Raw genomic sequence first — 19,553 nt, 5'->3', positions numbered from 1 at the left:
TCACAAATTCATAATTAAGTGTAATTAAGTGGAGTACTATATTAACAGGATCCAGCTGGCCACAAAAGCGTGGAGCAGCACTTCTTTTTCTGGTTAAAAGTTAAAACTAAAATTGCAAACCCAATGTTATTTAGGCTACCCTCGGGATATGGAGAAATTGAAACTAAAATATAGAAATTAAATTAAATTTTATATTGTGTTTAGGGTAAAATATATATATAATTAAACTATATTTGAGTATATTTTAGTTTATAATAGAGATTGAAAAACTGATTTAAAATTTTATTTTTTATCTCTACAAATTTTAAATTTTTTATGTTTTTATTTTTTAAAAGTACTAAATATAATAAAATTTTATGTCTCAAAACTAAAATTTTATTTTTTATCACTGATTATCAATATAATACTCAATTATAATTTTTCAGTTTCAAAAAACAAATACGACCTTAAAGTTTGAAATGCTTATATGCACGAGGGATTTAATTTTACAGCTATACATCAGTTGTAAATGGCCATATACACCTCTTTCGAATCTCATTTTCACTTTAAATTAAAAAATGAAAAAGAAAAAGAAACCAACAAGATAAAATTTAAAAAAAAGAAAAGGAAAAGATTACCAAAGAAATCATAACTCATATCAAATCATATAATACTACAAAATACAAGTAGATACAAAAACAAGGTTGCCGTCTTCCTTGAAAATTGAAAAGGAAGGGGGCGGTTGATCTTGAATTCAAACTTCAAATGGTAATAAGATAATTAAAAAGTCATATTCAATCCTATTATTTATTTATTTATTTAAAAAAATCAAGCATTTCATGATTTTATTACTTTTTTATGGTTGAAAAAATGTTAACTAAGTTTTAATGTTTGTACTTTGTAGTGGCATAATCGTTTGTTTATTGAGTTTAATTAGTGCAATGACTATGTAAAACTCAACCAATTTAGATTAAGATTTAAGATTTTGTGTAACTGTAAAAATAGTGAATGAGGGACATAGTGATACGTGTAGTGACACTAAGGTATAACTTAATGTATTTAGGTTCGAATTATTTAATATTTATCACTTCAATTTTCCGAATTATTGTAGATTCTATCTTTAACATTTTTTTTTTATCTCTTATAAAGTTCTAATGTGATTATGAAGAATGTAATGGGACATGGGAGCAGTTGGGGTTAATAGACTTAAGAGAATGGTCCCCAATCTACGATTTGTCCTCCCTGATATGGTTACTTACTACTTGTGGCAGTTTATGCATTAGCATTACTGCAAGCCAGCTTTGCTTACAGATTTTTCCTATTCTTTCACATCATTTCATGCTCCTTACGTTTTGTTTTGTTTTGTATGATGCATTCCTCCATTGCTTTTTCCCTTTAGTTTTTACTTGGTTTCTTCATAGCAAGACAAGTGAAAAAGATAGCAAACAAAAAGCCTTGGCTTTACTTAGTAACACTACAACTACAAGCCATGGGTTACACCAACATCCATAGTAATTTATGTTCTCTTTGTTACAATAATTTTTATTTATATGAAATAAATCATGTTTTGTTTTTTGGTTTTTAGTCATCCCATAAAGTAAATGTGTTGCCTGAATGCAGCCAAAAACATTGTACTATACTTTTTAAATTGCACCAGTGATTTATTTCCTTTTCTGTCAGTTTTGTACCACAATTGCACCAACTACAAGCCATCAAGATTCCAGAAACACCATACATAGTAGGCCTGAGGGTGAAAACAACACGCCACAGAGAAGCATTTTCATGAGAGCAAGTGTGTGGTAGTGAGTAAAATGAGGTGCTGCTAAAAATTGATCACGCAATGAATTGATTTTATTTGTCATATGTGGCAGAGAACTAGAGAAGTACGGAATAATTTTAAATCTCAATTGACAAGGGGATGCCACTTACTTATTTGACTCTCCGATTACCAGCATACTTCGACATATCTATATTATTAATTAATTAATAATTATTTCAAATTTTGAAATTTTAAAAAATAAGGATTTCAATTAAATCCAGCCGGTGCTTCACTTTCCCCCTCTCCGGTCAGACGCCGCCGCCTAGCCCTCAACCGATGCCGCCCAGCCTCTCCGCAAACATCCGATCGCGCCGCACAATACCCAGACAGCCTCCTTCGCGCTGCCCCACTGCCACCGGCCGTGCAGCCTCCTCCGCAGCCCACTGCCGCCCAGACCCCAGCCAAACAAGCACATGATCACCAACTCAACTGAAACGATCATTAAATTATTGAATGCAAAACAACCATCCGTATACGTGGTAAAATAATCTTCCGTCTTATAAGAAGTGAAAATCGAACATCTAAAGTCATTAGGTAAAATAATCATCCGTCTGAAGTGAAAATCAAACATCCAAAGCCAGTGGAACATCTGTGACGACTAACGTAATGCCTGGACAGACCAAACCAAATTAAAAAAATATATAATCCAACATGGTAACAAAATAATAAATCAACAACAAACAGGGATTCTTATCTTCCACAGCAGTCCAAGAAATCAAACCTGAAGCTTGCTGAAGATTGGAGGCGCGTCAACAGAGACCGGGAGCTCCTCCGCGACGGCCGGCGCCCAATGGTGGCAAGTGAGGGACGCGGGGTGAGGGCAGCAGCGCACGAGCACTATGAGCGAGCGAACCTGAAGCTTGCAGGCTGTTCAGCGTTGCTGTTGGTGCATTCAACTGCGACGCCGCGTGCGGAAATTTGCTGGCGCAGCGACGAGCGAGAGCCCTACCGCTCAACTGTGACGCCGCGTGCGAAAATTTGCTGGCGCAGCGACAGCGAGCAAGAGCCCTTCCGCGACGAGCGGTGTTCGACGGTGGCATTAGGGAGGGATGCAGAATGAGGGCAGCAACGCGCAAGCTTCGATAGGGGACTCGTGAAGCCTGTGGTTGGAGCGTGTGGGTAGTGCCGGATGTTCAGCTTGCAGCGAACTTGCCGGAGGTTGAGTTGCAACGCCGACGGTATGATTCCTGGAGTGTGGCTGCGTCTCAGGGGTCAAAAGGGGTAGGAATAGGATGGTTAAAATTAGGATTGTAAAAATTAAGGTTTAGGGAATAATTTAGGGTGGACTGTGTTCTATTTTATTGGTCCAATTTTGGAATCCATTGTTCACATTGTTCACAAAAGTTATTGTCTACCTAGCAAAAAAATTGCAGCTTATAAAGTTATGGACCAACTTTGTTTCTCACACCAAAATCTAAACTGAGCTCTTCAAGATTCTATCAATTCAGCCTCTGGTAGTCCTTTATTACCGAGCAAGTTTTGAGCAACCTTCAAACACGAAAGGTATTCCTTCTTTATCTCAGCGTTCTCAGGGATCGACTTATCGGCTACAAACTGCAAAAACAAGTTTTGAGTTGGTGATAAATATTCAAAATCCTTGCTTTGCAAGAGACGTGTATGTCCATTGAAGAATAGATAGTTAATTTTACCTCCCTGTAAGCATGAATGCATTGAAGAAGTGGCTCCTTAGCCTTGAGGTTACTTTTTCCTTCCTGCTTTGCAAAATAACACCAGAAATTATTAATGTGCCTCATAAAAGTTAAATCCTTGCTTATGTACTAACGCTTAGAATCTGACCTGAATTTCCAGCAGTTCTTGCTTTGCTACCTCCACCGACGATAAAGTACTGAATGATTGCAGCTGTGAAAAATCACAATTCTATTTTAATAGACATGCATAAGAGAAGAGGAATAGTGGATGCACAACCAATAAAATACAGACCAATATGAGCAGCGCTGCTTGGGCTTCCTTTCTGGAATCTCCCGGTGCACTGTGTTTCTTCAACCTGTCTTTTTGTTTCGATACTCTATCTAAATATTGACGTGCAATCCTGAGACGGAACAAGGAATCGGAGAGAATATAAAGGAACAGCCACTAAGTTCCTCAAAGCATGAACATAAATTAATGTCACGGGGATTATCGTTAAGGGCATTATCATTAAAACCGCATAGTAACAAAGAAAGGATAATTGGAATTAGAAAAAGAAACAAGCCTAAGATAATTTGATTTAGTTTTGATATTCAAAAGTAAATACTACAGGTTTAGGTGTGACAAACTGATAGAAACCTTATTGAATTATGTACATGATCCTTTGCGATATCAAGCTCAGCTTTAGCTCTCTTGACATCAAATTTTTTATGTTGGCTGCTATCAAGCATAGCAACCTGTGCTAGACGAAGTAGGTTTGCACCAATCTGAAAATGAGTACACAAAAAATCATGGTATTATTTTTACTCTTAGCCAGCATATTCATTGCAAGCATAGATGCAATAAAACAGTATCTTTGTGTATGCATCAGTTTATTGCCAGAAAATTTGGAGGAATTTGAAAGTTAAATAGAATGGAAAGTGGAAGCTACTAAAATACTTGTCAAGGAACAACAAACCTGAATATGGTCATCAGGAAGCAAGACTTTCCGCGCATTGAGACATCTGCAGGTTGAAATATAACAGGATTCCAGATATAGCGAAAGTTAAATCCAAGGATATAACAAATTGATAATATTGGAATAACCTTTCAAGAAGTTCTTTTGAATCTTTTAAATTGCAAGACGCTTGCAGGGTCAGAGCTAAAGATTCAGCTGCAACAACTGTGTCCAACGAATTCCAACCCTGTATACACAATTTATATTATGTTTCTGGCAGGGACCATCATACTTTTTTCAAATATAAAATTTTATTATAACATTGAGCAAGAGAACCAAAACTAGTTCTAAATGACAAAATAGAAAGCAAATAGGGATTAAAAATTGCCAGCCAAGGGACAACATATAGTATCCATCTACTTGGCCAGTATTAATATCTAGTGTAAAGTAATCTACAACATTTCTATGAAAAAACCCAACATTGGTGGTTCTTCAGCACAAAAATAGAAATACCATATAATAAACTTGAGATGAGGAAATAATCCTGTTCAACCACCATATCTACTACAGTCGTACCCACTATAACATTGCATAGATGATAAGAAAACGTGATAGAAAATTCAGGCTTGCATAGGTTGTTTCTACTGGAAGTCACAAATAAGATGCAGGTATTAATTTGCCTGAATTCAACAAGAAAGGAATTACAACAGCTCAAGTTTAATTGCATAGGTTGTTCCTTTACAGAAATTTTAATCACCATTAGTCCATTACAGAAAAAGGCAATTAGAAAGGGAATAATACAATGAGAAAGAATTTCAAAAATAAATAAATAACCTTCGACAATTCCAAAATATGCAGGATCTTCCTCTGGACCATCTCAGCTTCAGCAAGTCGATGTGATTTCAAATATATCTTAAACAATATAGCAAAAATATATCAATCAGACAATTAAAACCCTAAATTTAACAGCCAGAAAGTTGGAAAAAGAACACTTTCAAGATAGAAAATGCACAGAATCAATATCAATTTACTTTATATTCTCAATTTAATTATAAAGAATGCAAGGTCTTGGGACTAAGGATCTAACTCTAGAACTGCTTTGCTTGCCAAAAAAGCATCGAATGCAATGGCAACTACAAGTACCACCAGTTTCGTATCTGACAACTTTATGTGGACTTTTGATTTATTTTTTTTTAAATCTAATGTCTAAATACTTGGATTGTCTGACCTGGGTCTTAAGTGCCCCCTTTTTCCCAAGACTGCATAAGATTCTATTTACTTCATGTGCACTATGCGGAACCTCCCACAAAGTTGCTAAAAATTCAAGAATAGTAGTGCAATTTTTCATCCTATTGCAAAGGGCAGCCCGGTGCAAAGCATCCTGCATTTCACGGAGTAAGGGAAGGACTACATCTAAAGGGTGTAATGCAGGCAGCCCAACTATGGCTGATTCCACGGTTTAAATCCATGACTTTGAGGCCACAGAGATAACTCAACCGTTGCTCCAAGACTCCTCTTCTTTCATCCTATTTCAAAGTTCTCCTTAACCTTTCCCCCTCTAAAAACATACACTTTTTACTCTAGTATTGTCAAGGAAGTTTTGGGAAAGAATAAGGTAAAGGAAAACCTGCGACAGATATCGAAGTCTTCTAATGCATACAAATGACTCCCCTTCGCCACCTTCCTACACAGGAAAAAGAACGTTGGCTAAAAATGAGAATATTCAAAATAACCGAATCTCACTGCTGAGGTACTTTACATTAGGAGAAAGACACACCTCTAATAACCTTATTGAGTCCTGAATGGCGGCCTCAGCATCCCTTTCTTTTCCTTGGAGATACAACACCTGAAGAAAAAATAGCAGCTTAAGATTCAGTTAAGCAGACATTTCAAGCCGCATCAAAGAGGGAAATTATACACCAAAAAATTACATTCAGACAAATGCCACCAGAAAACCAATAAGCACGGGAGAAACAAGAAAAACTTGTCTACCAGAAATATCAAACATTTATTTTTAATAGAAGATCTCAACGTTTTGTTATTGCTATTAAGTCATTCTGGAACACGGCAACGCAGCCAGACAGAACATTTAAGTTTTGAAAACACTTAGTTCAGCGCTTCTTTAGGTGTTACCTCAAGAAAGAAGAAGAAATTAGATGACAGAAATATCCTCTGTTATGTTTACAGAAAATAGATTGAACATATATAAAGAATTTAACCTCAGAAATGGTGAACTAAATGTATCAAGCTTAATGCACAAGAGCTCTCCCTTTAGCTTCATGAATAAGAGAAAATAAGAAATTCTACGCTCAAGATGCCCTCACATCTCCAGTCCTCCCACAAGTTCCAGATCAAATATAAACTTCTCCACCCACCTTTTCATTTGCAAGTCTAAATTATGGCAAAAATAGTAGTGAAAGAATTCATGTTCTATTATTAAAAACTCTTAACTCCAACTCATTTAAAGGATGGAAACTTTAACATTCAGTGGTTCCATGGTTGCAGTAGTTTTATACTCATATTTTTAATATAAGTATGCAATTTGTCATATCAAGTCATCATCTAATGCATTAAGCAGCAAATGAGTGAAATATTCTGAATATGAATGCCGTTCAGTGAGTTTTACAAAATTGCCTTAATCAAATGACCTTCACAGTGAGATTTTAGATTTCCAAACCCCGGAGCCCTCCCTTAAAATCTAGATTTCCCATCTAAAGACAGTAGCAAAGGAAACAGAAGAAGTACAGTGAAATGAAAAATAATTACCACTCCTAAATGATACATTGTATCTGCACATTCTGAATGGCCATATCCCAGAACACGTCTTTTTATCTGAATAAAGAGTCATATTACATGATAAACTCAAGATAACATAGAGCCTCTATTTTCAAGCACAGAAATGATGTTCAGATATAAAATTAGATGCAAAGTGATAGCAATGTACTAGGAGGAGAATATAACTGTTTCAAGATCAGAGGAAAATAACAGTCGCTGCCTGAGCACAGTAGGTCCATACCTTCAGAGCGCGCTGTTAAAAATACAATACAAAAATGAAAGAGAAAGGACGGTCAGTAGAAGTGAAAGAACACAAAGCATAGACTAACAAGTAACAACAAGATGAACATGTCACTGCCACAAAAGGACAAAGTGGAAAATGGGAGGGGAAACAACCACATATATAACTTAGAAAATGTTGAAATCTGGTTCCACTTATGAGTAAAATTGTCATCTACCCAACATATGAATCACCAAGACTGTTAAACTCAGCAGATTACCTCATAGCTAACACGAGCTTTTTCCAACTTCCGCTGTCCAAGGTAAAACTGTCCAAGGTTGTGAGCAGCAGCCCCAACCCTGCATGAGTATGGTTTCGTATTAAAGCCATCAAAGGTTAATGGAACTCACCATATCAAGGCACTAGAATCATTGGTACTATGTAACATAGCACGTGCGCAAATATATTTCATCATGAATATATAACAGCTTATACTCAATTTGGTCTACCATCAATGTAAGAAAAAATTTCCATGGAAAACAAAATTTTATCACATGTGAAAAAGGGGGATAAAAAAAATCAATTTCATTGATGAAAAATTTAATTTGAACTATTGTTATGCAAGATTTTTATACTACCAATCATCAAGAAAATTGGCAACATCAAACACGATGCTAGCTCACAGGAAGGGAAATAAAAAATAAAGTTTAATGTCCTGTCAATTGTTTACTTCTAGTTCATAAAATGACATTGAGATGAAAAGGTTCAGTACTTCCTTGAACATAATTCTATTTTCCTAAAATCTCCAGCTCCATGCAAACTAAGTCATAACTTACGTTCTTTAGTTTCAGATGCATTATTGACCCCCTAGTAATGATGTCTACAAATACAGTTGAAAGAAGCATAATCTATGATGTTGCACAGCAGTAGCACTATACCGTATATCATCTGGGCCAAAATCTTCCTCTAATATGTCGATAGCTTCCAAGTACAATGGTTCTGCTTTGGCAAAATCCTTTTTGATCCTGTATAACTCTGCCTGAAATGAAAAATAATAGAAATAACTGAGGGGTGTGTTATCAATGTCATTTACTTTTTCAATTAACATAGAGAACCGGTACATATTAGTAGCATATTATATACAATCAATCTTTCAAGAAATTTAAGCAGTTAGAAGAGAGGGAAAATTAGATGGAGTTAAAGAAAATGTTGGTACATGTGTCATAGGAAGCTGAATATTTCAATACAACTTCAACACCACTATGCCAAATTATTCGAGATTTGACCATTTTAAGTTGTGCTTCAAATGTAATCTCGTAATATAGCATTAAACCATTCTTCATATAAGAACTATGACAGATGTACCAATATTTTCTTAGTGCATATGAAAATACTTCAGTAATAAAAGGGGAATACCAAGTTAGAGGTAGTACACATCTCCTTCCCTAGTTTTATTTTGCCCTTCTACCCTATAAAACTTCTAAATCAACAGACAACAATGATCATTTTTGAAAAAAGGTTGCATCTGACAAAAAGTATACAGGATTTATTATACAGTTCTCATAGTAATTAAGAATAGGACAAGTATCAAGTATAGGTAAACTAACCAGGTTATTGCATGAAGATGCAACATGCGGATCTCTTGGGCCAAAACCCTCTTTAGCTTCTTGTAGAGCAGCAAGAAAAAGTTTTTCAGCTGCATCTAGTTGTCCCTGGCAGAAAATGAGCATACAATAGAGGTTAGTAAAGCAGGAAAAATTATAAATGAAGAGAATGAAAAAGAAAAACAATAGGCAGAAACTGCTTGCCTTTATGAAAAATTCCCTCGCTTCATCAGTAAATACTCTCCATTTTGCTGTATGTGTATTTGATACTACAGAACCATCCTCAACTTTTCTTAATCCAATTAATTCATCATCTGGAGATGCTTCATTAGTTGGATCTTCTGCAAACACAGTGTTGGCACCAGTCCCTAGTACAATAGCTGCACAGAAATAGCCAATTCAGTCGTGCACAATAATTCTTTTTAGTCACCTTCCAGTAGTGATAATGAGTATCATACAATTTATTAGTAATCAATGGGATCAAGTTTTCAACAAATCCTCACTGTATTAGATACCATAAGATGTTTGATGTCCACAAAAATTCATAATAATCATTAATCAAATTAAACTCCAATATAGCACCATAAGGCTACTCTTTTTCAAATGGGTAATAAAGTTACATATAACATATTAACATTGCAGCTTGCAAATAATAATATTGCACCATTAAGCATTAGTTACAGAGGCATACCAATATGTCCAGATATAACAATCCACAGACAAGGATCCCTAAGATTCATCCTCGAGCCATTTGCTCCGGTTTGATACCAGTGGGAAAGTTTAAGTTTGCCTGGAAGAGCAACACAAAAACAAAAAGACAGTATAAATAGGCATATATCATCTCTGACTTCATTTTACTAGACAATAAAAGTAGTCATTTGCTCTCCATATGCAGCAGAATCAAGTAATCAACAAATGAAGATATAAAAACTAAAACTACGTAGTAGGTAATGTCTTTTTAAAAAAAAAAATAAAAAACCTACAATTAAAAGATGAATCTTTTTTGGGCTAATTAGAAGCAACAAATTCCTGTTCTGTTTCCAATTCCATTAAATACCAAACTCAAATTGGACAACAAAGAAGTAGAGCCTAGAACTGGCGCAATGAAACAGAGCAGAAAAGTTCCAAATTTGATTTGCATAATTACAAATTAGCAATGGGGAATCAACAGGAACCCATAAGAGTCCAACCTTCACAATGATTGCTAGTAAGGAAGATACCACTTCTATGAAAATTGAACAATACAGGTTATGACATCAATCATAGTAAAAGGTAGATTTTTTTAAAGGAAAAAAAAAAGAAAAGAAAAGTACCAGAAAATGAGAGTGGAAATGCGTTTGGGGATACACGAGATGCACAGAAGCCATGGAAAGCAGGAAAACGACGTCTTTTGAGAAAAATGGCGGCTGCAGCACGCAGAGACATCAGCTTCACCGACGAACAACAAAAGGCAGCTGCTTCAAAATTCACTCACTTGTGTTGTGTCACACACCCTGGGTTTTACGTTTAGCTCTTTCTCTTTTAGAAAGAGAAAAAAAAAAAAAAAAGTTATTTGTTAGCATAATTTTATTCTTAATTAATTTCTTGGTAATTGCATATTTACATTGTCCTGAAAGATCATACTTATAAGAAAATGACTAATTAATGGACTGTACAATATTTTTACACGTTTCACGGGTAATTGTAAATATTATATTAAGGGTTATTTAAAATAAACTCAAGTAATTTTGTACATTATGAATTTATTATTTTTATAAATTATTTAATGAAAAATTTTAGAGGTTATCATAATTTTTCTTTTCAATTTTTTATGGTATCTCTCCTGGGCTAATCCGATAAATTAAAAATTAATTTATCGTGGATCGAAATTTTATTTAAGATATTATTATTGGTTAATAAATTGTTTTTAGCCATCACTTACTTAAGCATACTCATTATTTTTAGCCATCATTTTTAATCATCAATCTAATTTTTTTAGTTTAGTAATTTAACAACATATTTTACCTAACACTTTTAAACATTAATAACTAACTGATAGACAAAAATAATAAATTTTAATAATTATCTAATATTTCTCCTATTTAATTCATTAAATAAAAATTAAAGAATGTTATAAAATAAAAAATATTGATAAATTTTAATAAATATAAAATATATCAATTTACAAATAAATAAATGTTTTTTATATATAATATATTAAAATGACAAATGTAATATTTTTGTTTTTAAATAAATACATATAAAGTATATACATAAACAAAAGAATATACATGTTTTTTATTCGTTAAAATTAATTATTATGCAATAAAATATGTTATAATATTAACAAATTCATATTAAATGTTATTATTAATTACAATCTATAAAATATCAAATAATTAAAATTTATTTTATTACTTTACAGATAATTAAATTGTTTCTTTAAGAATTATTTAAAATAGTTTTAGTTTTAATATGAAAGAATATAATCATCTGTGAATTAATATAAATAAAATTTAATTATTTTATATTTTATATGTTTCGATGAAAAATAACATTGTAACACGAATTTAATTATAATATAATAAGAATGTTGTTCTATATTTATTAATTTTAGTGAATAAAAAGTTTTATAATTTTTTATATATTGATATACTCTGTATTTATTAATCCATTTAAAATATATTAAATAAAAATAAAATATATTTATATTTTTATCTACTAATATTTTATATTTACTAAAAGCTATATGTGATCTTCTATTCTATCATTTTTTTGGTTTGCACCAGGGTATCCATGCAGAGACACACAAAGTGGGCGACCCTCCCAAGCAAGCAAGCTCCATTCCCATCCTCCAGTGAGTATCGAACCCGGGAGAGATGGTTAAGGGACACAGACCCTCATCCATCTGTGCCAACTTGCGTTGGTCTTCTATTCTATCATTTGATTTGTATTTAATACAATCTTTTAATTCATAAAATTGACGCATTTAATACTCATCAAATTATTTAAATTTATTTTTTATACTGTATAATAACAATATTTTCTATAATTATTAAAAATGTTTAAATTGCATCAACAAAACATTTAAATTACTTTACATTTTTTTCGGTAAACTATTTTACATTTAAAAATTTAGTGACAACCTTCGGATAGATATAAGATAATTGGGCAATAAACCGCAAAAGAATTTCTATAAATTTAGTCTCACAAAAATATTTTAAGAATATTTAAACAATTTTTTCAATTAAAAAAAAATACTATTTGTACACCAAAATCAACCACTAAAATTAGACACCAATAAATTTGTATATAAATATATGTGTGATTTAATTTATTTTCAACGTATATCTATATTATTCCAGCATATATTTTATACTAGTGACAATTTTTGTGGCTGATTTCGTCGTACACCTAGTATGTCAACAAAAATTAGGCACCACTTAAATAAAGATTTCAAAAATAACTTTTTTCTAAAGACGCCTACGTGGCAAAATCTAAACCATATATTTTAAAAGCCACACTTCTAACTACATAACACTTAAAATCATAGTATTTTATGAGAAAAGCGTCACCTAATGAAAAAAAGTAAATTAGAAGATTTAAGAGAAGAAATAATTAAATTATCAAAATTAATAGATCAAAAACTAATGATTTTAACTAATGTTAATTGTAATGACACCAAATTCTTAAAATCAATACAAAATAATTTTTCTCAAAATCTTTATTTTACTATATAAGTTTTATTGAAGGACTTCAAAAACCTGAAAAAACGTATATTTCACATGAAATTTCTAAAAAATGCTACTATGGAAATGATTCCCCACATCTTTATTATACTTTTAACCCATAATTAAATTCTATAATAGATATGCTTGAAGAAATATTAGTATCCATAAAATTTCAAAGAAATAAGGAAAAAGAGGAATCTAATATAAATGAAATTAAACAGATATTAAATAAATATTTTCAGAAAGAGAATCCCAAAGAAAAAAAATTCAAAATATAGCCAACATAGCAAAACTAAAAGTAAAACCACCATTGAAATTATGAATATTGAAGAAAAATTAGAAGAAGTTACAATGCTTTTTAAACAATTAAAAATGGCTCAAGAAAATAATATTATGGAACAAGAATTTCAAATAGAAGAAGAATTAGTAAATTCTGAAAATATAGAAAATGAAGAACACATTCTAGATTATTCAAGTGATGAAGAACCAGCAATTCCAATACAAATAAAAAATGAAGTTGGAACATCTAAGGATAATCAATCTCAATTTAAATAGGAAACAGGTTTTGAAAATTATGCTTTTAAAAAGTATTTATAAATAAAAATTCAAAGTATACAAAAATACCATCAAAGTACGTTCCTAAAATCTAGGAAACGGAAGGAGAAAGAATGCTCGATTTAGACTGTAAAAATAATGAAAAAGAAATCTTCGAGAACTGGATTCCTTCTTGTTAGAAGCCTTTACTAATCCAAAACTTAGTGAATTGTTTGGAGGAGATATCTGGAATTATATAGGGTTTCATACTAAAGGAACTGTAAGAGATTATATGACATCAATAAAAAACTAAATGATAGAAGAATTAGCAACAAAAACAACAGTTTACGATAAGATATTACATATAATGATGATTCTGTATAAAGAATTTTTTGAAAAAAATATTATAGATCATAGACAAGAAGTCTATAATAAAGAATATTAAGAAGCAAAAAACCATTTAGCTAATATTCAAATATATGATTTATGTAATGTGGAATCTTATATATGTGAATCTATAATACATTATTATAAACTAAAAGAGGAAGATAAAAACCATTATCTTAATATGTATATAACAAAACTTCCATACCCTGCTAATGAATTTATAATGGGAAGATTTATAAGAGAAATAAATAGAGGAACAATTGAAAATAATTTTGGCGGAGTAATCTCTGTAATAAGAGAGGAAATAAAAGAACGTTGTATGTAAGAAGCAACTCAAAAAAGATTTGAAAATATAATTAGAATTTGCTGTCAGGATAATGAAGAAATACCTCAAAAAGAAAATATCAATTTAGAAAAAGAAAATACTATCCAAACTGGAGAAAAAAGAGGTATTTTAGAAAAAGAAATAACAATAAAAACAAAAAATAAAAAAATGACTATTGGCCAAATAAAAAATAAAATTGTAAGTGTTGGTATTGCCAAGAAGAAGGACACTATGCAAATGAACGTCCAAAAAAAAGGATAAAAAAGACCTTACCAAACAATTAGAAATTGCTAAGTCTTGTTTCATAGAACCATTAGAAGAATCAGATGATAACTTAGACTATATTTTTGAATATGTCTCAGAAACAGACTCAGAGATTGAGCAATAATGCCACATTTATTACTATAAAAATAACAGAAAAGTTTATAAATGCTTTCATAGATACTGGAGCAACACAATGCTTTGCTAGTACAAATATAAAACTTGATTGGAAAAATTAAAGAAACCATTAAGAGTTAGAATAGCTGACAAATCAATACATAAAATTGACCAAAAAGCAATGGTTGAAATATTTATTCAAAATTACAGGTTTATTGTTCCATCCATATATATGATAGATTCTGGGATGGATTTTATCACAGGAAATAACTTCTTAAAGTTATATCATCCATTCATTCAAGAATTAACATATATAGTTTTAAAAATTCCACACGATTCTTCAATAAATCAAAAATCAAAATGTATAAAGATACCAACTACTACCATAGATAAGATTTTAAAATTTAAAATATTTTCTATATTAGAAACATGTTATTTAAATTTATATTTTCAGATAAATATCCCAAAAAATAATCTTAAAATAGAAATAGAAGAACTTTTGGATGAAATTTGTGCTGAAAATCCTTTAGATATTAAAAATACAAATAAAGAATTAGTAAGCATTAAATTAAAAGATCCTACAAAAGAAATAAATATTCCAAATAAAATTCCTTATTCCGCAAGAGATAGAGAAAAGTTCTCATTAGAATGTAAAGATCTTTTGGAAAAAGGAATTATAAGATTAAGTAAAAGTTCTCATGCGGCTCCAGCCTTTTATGTCGAAAACAATAATGAAATTAAAAGGGGAAAACGAAGAATGGTAATTAATTATAAGAAAATGAATGAAGCAACTGTTGGTGATGCTCATAAACTTCCAAGAAAAGATTCTATTTTAGAAAAAACCAAAGGAGCAACTTGGTTTTCATCTCTTGATGCAAAATCAGGATATTGACAACTTCGTTTAGACGAAGAAACAAAGAAATTAACTGCTTTTACTTGCCCAACAAAAGAATCAACAAGTGTGTTACTCTATGAATGAAATGTTTTACCATTCGAATTAAAGCAAGCCCCATGTATCTATCAAAGATTTATGGAAGAAAATCTAAAAGAGTTAAATGAATTTATTTTAGTTTACATTGATGATATATTAATTTTCACAAAGCAGGATAAAGAAGATCATCTTCAAAAATTATTAATAGTTTTAGAAAAATGTAAAGAAAAATGATTAGTTCTTAGCAAAAAGAAAGTAAAAATTGCAAGACAAGAAATAGAGTTTCTTGAGTTAATTTTATCCACTCAAGGAAAGCTAAAACTTCAACCAAATATTTTAGAAAAGGTAAATTTATTTCCTAATAAAATAGAAGATGGAAAACAATTACAAAGATTTTTAGGGTGTATAAATTATATTTCTGATCAAGGATTTTTAAAGAATATAACAGAATATACTAAAAACTTATTTTCAAAAATAAGTACTAAAAAAGAATGAAAATGAGAAGAAAAAGATAGTATGCAAATTCAAAAAATCAAAGTATTATGTGAAAAGCTTCCGGAACTTTATATTCCAGTAGAAAACGACTACTTAATAGTAGAAACAGATGCTTCAGACATAACCTAGTCAGGATGTCTAAAAGATAAGAAAGCTATAAAAAGTTTGGAACAAGAAAAAGAATCACTAGATTCTAAATATTCCCCAAAGGAATTACTTTGCAGGTATATTTCAGGGACTTTTACTCTAACAGAACAAAGATATACTACTCATAAAAAAAAAACTCTAACAGCAATTAAATCTCTTAAAAAATGAAAAATTGATTTACTATCCAAAGAATTTACATTAAGGACAGATTCAAGTTACCTAACAGGTTTCATTCGATATAATTTAAAAGTTGATTATAATCATGGACGATTGGTAAGATGGCAATTATTTTTGTTATAATATCCAATAAAAATTGAATATATTAAGGGTGACAAAAATATTATTGCAGATACATTAACAAGAGAATGAAGTTCGTGTACAACACATTAAATCAAGAAATACAAAAATATCAAGAACTCAAAGAATGCAAGCATTGTCAGCAAATAAGGACACAGATCCAATCCCTCAAGAAGGCCATTGAAACAATGAAATCAACACAACAAGCAAAACCATCAGAGTTCAGCCAGCTAAGTATGGTGGACAAACCAGGTGAAGAAAAAATTTCAGAAAATAAAACAATTGCTGAAATTATTAAAAAATCCACACAAAACAAAAAATATTATGTAATTTATAATGGCCCCATGAAAGGAGTATATGATGCTTGGGAAAAAGCAGCACCATTCACACATCAATCAAAGATAGTTCATAAAGGAGGATTTTCAACACTAGAAGAGGCAAATAAATCCTTTAGGGAATATGAAGCTCTTCATCCAGAGCAAACCCTAAAAAGAGCAGATAAAGCTCCAATTCAAGCCCAGGGAACAGGAATAATGAGAAACATTCTTACAAGGACTGAAATCAAGGAAAAAAAAAGGGTCTGTAGATCAAATTTCAGAGAAACCCTTAATATAGTCCTGAATTGGACTGAAGAAAAAAGGGCAAGTTTGGGATACTATCCTATTGCCAAAGAACAGCTAACAAAGCTGGTTATTTTTCCAGAGGCTTCTCCATCTGACACTTATCAATTTTTTCAGTATGGATTAATTGATACAATTTTAATTTTTAATGATCTAAAAATTATTAATAAGTTTCCTGCAGGATTCGTTAATGCAGTAAAGAAATTTAAAAATATGATTGACAATGTAAATTCAAGGAATATATCCCTAAAATTTACAAATAGTCAACCTATTTTTAATGAAGAAGAAGAATGCTTAGTTCCAGTACACCAAGTAATATTCATGTCCGTCTTCCCAAGAAACTTTTAACCAATTGATCAAATTCAAGATTTAACAATCTACAGTCATGAAGGAAGACTAGCCAGCACATTAGCAAGGGTCTTTGAAAAAACTCAAAAAATAACAAGGGAGTCTCACACAAGAATTAATTATAAAAGCAGAAATACTCTACTTGTGTCCAGTAAAAGAAATGAAATTGAAGAAAGAGAGATGAGACTCTTGGTGGAATTTGAATTTGCATTCTACAATCTATCCGGACTCTTAGAAAAGCTCCCTGAAGGAATAAAAAGGAATCTTTGCTATTTGATAAAAGACAGAGAAGACCACAAGTGCCAGCTATGTGCCTCGGAAATATCTGAAGGAAGCAATAATGAAATAGAATCCACCCACATGATAAAAGAAGAGGACAGTGCATCTGAAGCATCCCTCAACATTATTGCATAATGACGTAAGCGCTTAGGTCATAGAGCACCAACAATGTAACTGGTGCAAGATAATAAACAATGACGTAAGCAATGACGTCATAAGAAGGGTAATGATGGGAATTGTCCATCAGACCCAACCATTATAAATAGATTGCTTAGGCAATTGTAGAAGGCATCAGAAAACAGAAAGCAAAAGGCTAAGAGTACTCATATGCTAGGAGAGTAAGGAGGAAGCTGCCGAGGCGATTCTGTAGTCTGACAAAAGAATTTCCTTAGGAAAAAATAGTTTTAAACTCCCCTCTGGAGATAAAAACATCTTATGTAAAATATACTAAATAAAGAAAGTTTTTCTCCAGAAAGGTATGTCTTTGTCCTAATCTCTTAGTTATGAATTACTTAGAAAGCTTAGAATTAACGGAAGAATTTGATTATTATAGATTAACTGCTTTATTAGATAATGAAAAACAGGTTGTTCTAAAAACAGAACTAAATCTCAAATCAAATGAAAAATTTAATAAACAAAGTCTTTTAAAAGAAGTTTTTAATAGAAAAATATAATATATTATGGAAAAATTCAACTTGAAGCCCTGTAAAAATAAAATCTACTAATGGAGAACTTGAAATAGCTTTGATAAATGATGAAGAATTAAGTAAACAGACTAAGAAAATTAAGGATCAACAGAAAAGATATAAAATTGGATGGATTCATATTAGTACCATACAAGTTTTAATCAAATCTACATATATGAAAGGAATTAATTCACCAATAAGTTTAGTAATCTGTGACAAAAGAATTACTGATGACCCAATAGATCAAGTAATTGGAATTGTTCATGGAAACTTGGCAAATGTAAATGTTAAATTTAATGTCCATCTTGGATATGCCATACCTTTATCAATTAAAAATCTTGGTAGATCTATAAGTTTAGCTTATAAATTTCATAGAAAAAGTTTAATGGAACAAGATGATGACCATTTTCAATTACATATGCAATAAATTATGCTTTAACAAATAGCCATCATAGTATAATATTTAAAAATAGAGAAAGAATTTATGTTGATGAATTATTTTAGAAAATTGTAAAAATTGAAATACCAAAATATAAAGCTATTGAAAATCCAGTTCTATTATTAAAAAAACCATAAAAAAGATCGGTTTCATCAAATTTTCAAATAAGATAATCTAAAATCAATAGTCCTTTAAGTTTATCTAAATTAAAAATTAAAGAAGAAAACTCTGAAATAAAAGAATTAACAAAAAAGGTCGAAAAATTAAATGAAACTCTAAATACTAAATTATGACAATAAATAAGGAAGAAATATATGTAACTTATCAAGATAAGAAACAAGAGCTCTTTGAAAGAGAAAATCGTTTGAATTATTTGCAATTTTCTGAAATAAATCAAAGAGCATTTAAAGCTTTAAAAATAATCTATAACAAGTTAAAAAGAGAAGTTGAAGAGCTAGAAAAATTAATAGAATCTCTAGAAAATAGTAATGAATCAATGATAGAGTTTGCAAAAATTCTAAAATAAATAATGATAAACAAAACTATTTTAGAAACTATAATAAGATTACCTAATTTATGAGGCATAAAAAGATTGAAAAACCAGAAAATAAAATAAAAAGGAAAAGAGCGAAAAAATTAAAAAATAAAATAGAGAAGTATAAAAGAAAATTAAACAATCTTCACATCGAAATTGATAATCTTATAATAAAAAGGATAGAAATAAGAATAAATATAAACAAATTAGAATTAAATCAGGAAATTTATAAATGCTTGAAAAACCATATTACAACTTAAAAGAATTAAAACTGTTGATAAAAATTAGAAAGATAGTTAGAAATAAGAGAAAGTGTAAAAGAAGTTTATGAGAATTTAAGAAATTATTTGAAGCAAAATACGAAGAAATTTCGAAAGAAGAATTACAAGAAAAGTCGAAATTAAAGAAATTGGTATCAGAGCCAAGTTAACGATTAAGGGTAACACTTTCTCTTTAAACAA

The 19,553-nt window shown here is 30.9% G+C and overlaps 1 protein-coding gene across 1 annotated transcript; it reads right to left on the bottom strand.

The window, feature by feature from the left end:
- Positions 1-1,691: 1,691 nt before the first annotated feature.
- On the bottom strand, positions 1,692-10,502 carry LOC107481039 (uncharacterized). Its single transcript, XM_052259661.1, has 18 exons — positions 10,295-10,502; positions 9,673-9,771; positions 9,186-9,361; positions 8,985-9,089; positions 8,316-8,416; positions 7,658-7,736; positions 7,399-7,410; positions 7,149-7,214; positions 6,160-6,228; positions 6,010-6,066; positions 5,217-5,294; positions 4,532-4,629; positions 4,404-4,449; positions 4,085-4,212; positions 3,740-3,848; positions 3,596-3,658; positions 3,448-3,510; positions 1,692-3,352 (listed from the first exon to the last, which is right to left on the bottom strand). The coding sequence occupies exons 1-18, from the start codon at positions 10,404-10,406 to the stop codon at positions 3,227-3,229; spliced, it is 1,587 nt and encodes a 528-aa protein (XP_052115621.1). The 5' UTR covers positions 10,407-10,502; the 3' UTR covers positions 1,692-3,226.
- Positions 10,503-19,553: the final 9,051 nt, after the last annotated feature.

The sequence above is a fragment of the Arachis duranensis genome, chromosome 3 (assembly GCF_000817695.3).
Source record: "Arachis duranensis cultivar V14167 chromosome 3, aradu.V14167.gnm2.J7QH, whole genome shotgun sequence".
In the NCBI taxonomy this organism is placed as follows: domain Eukaryota; kingdom Viridiplantae; phylum Streptophyta; class Magnoliopsida; order Fabales; family Fabaceae; genus Arachis; species Arachis duranensis.
This window is presented reverse-complemented; position numbering and strand designations above follow the sequence as displayed.

Bases quoted from the DNA above. Each gene is read 5' to 3' on its own strand.
- LOC107481039 (XM_052259661.1), bottom strand. From the start codon at position 10,406: ATGTCTCTGCGTGCTGCAGCCGCCATTTTTCTCAAAAGACGTCGTTTT. The intron at 6,067-6,159 runs GTGTGTCTTTCT...TTTCCTGTGTAG, and splicing joins ACTCAATAAGGTTATTAGAG to GAAGGTGGCGAAGGGGAGTC. The intron at 3,849-4,084 runs GTTTCTATCAGT...GTTCCGTCTCAG, and splicing joins CATGTACATAATTCAATAAG to GATTGCACGTCAATATTTAG.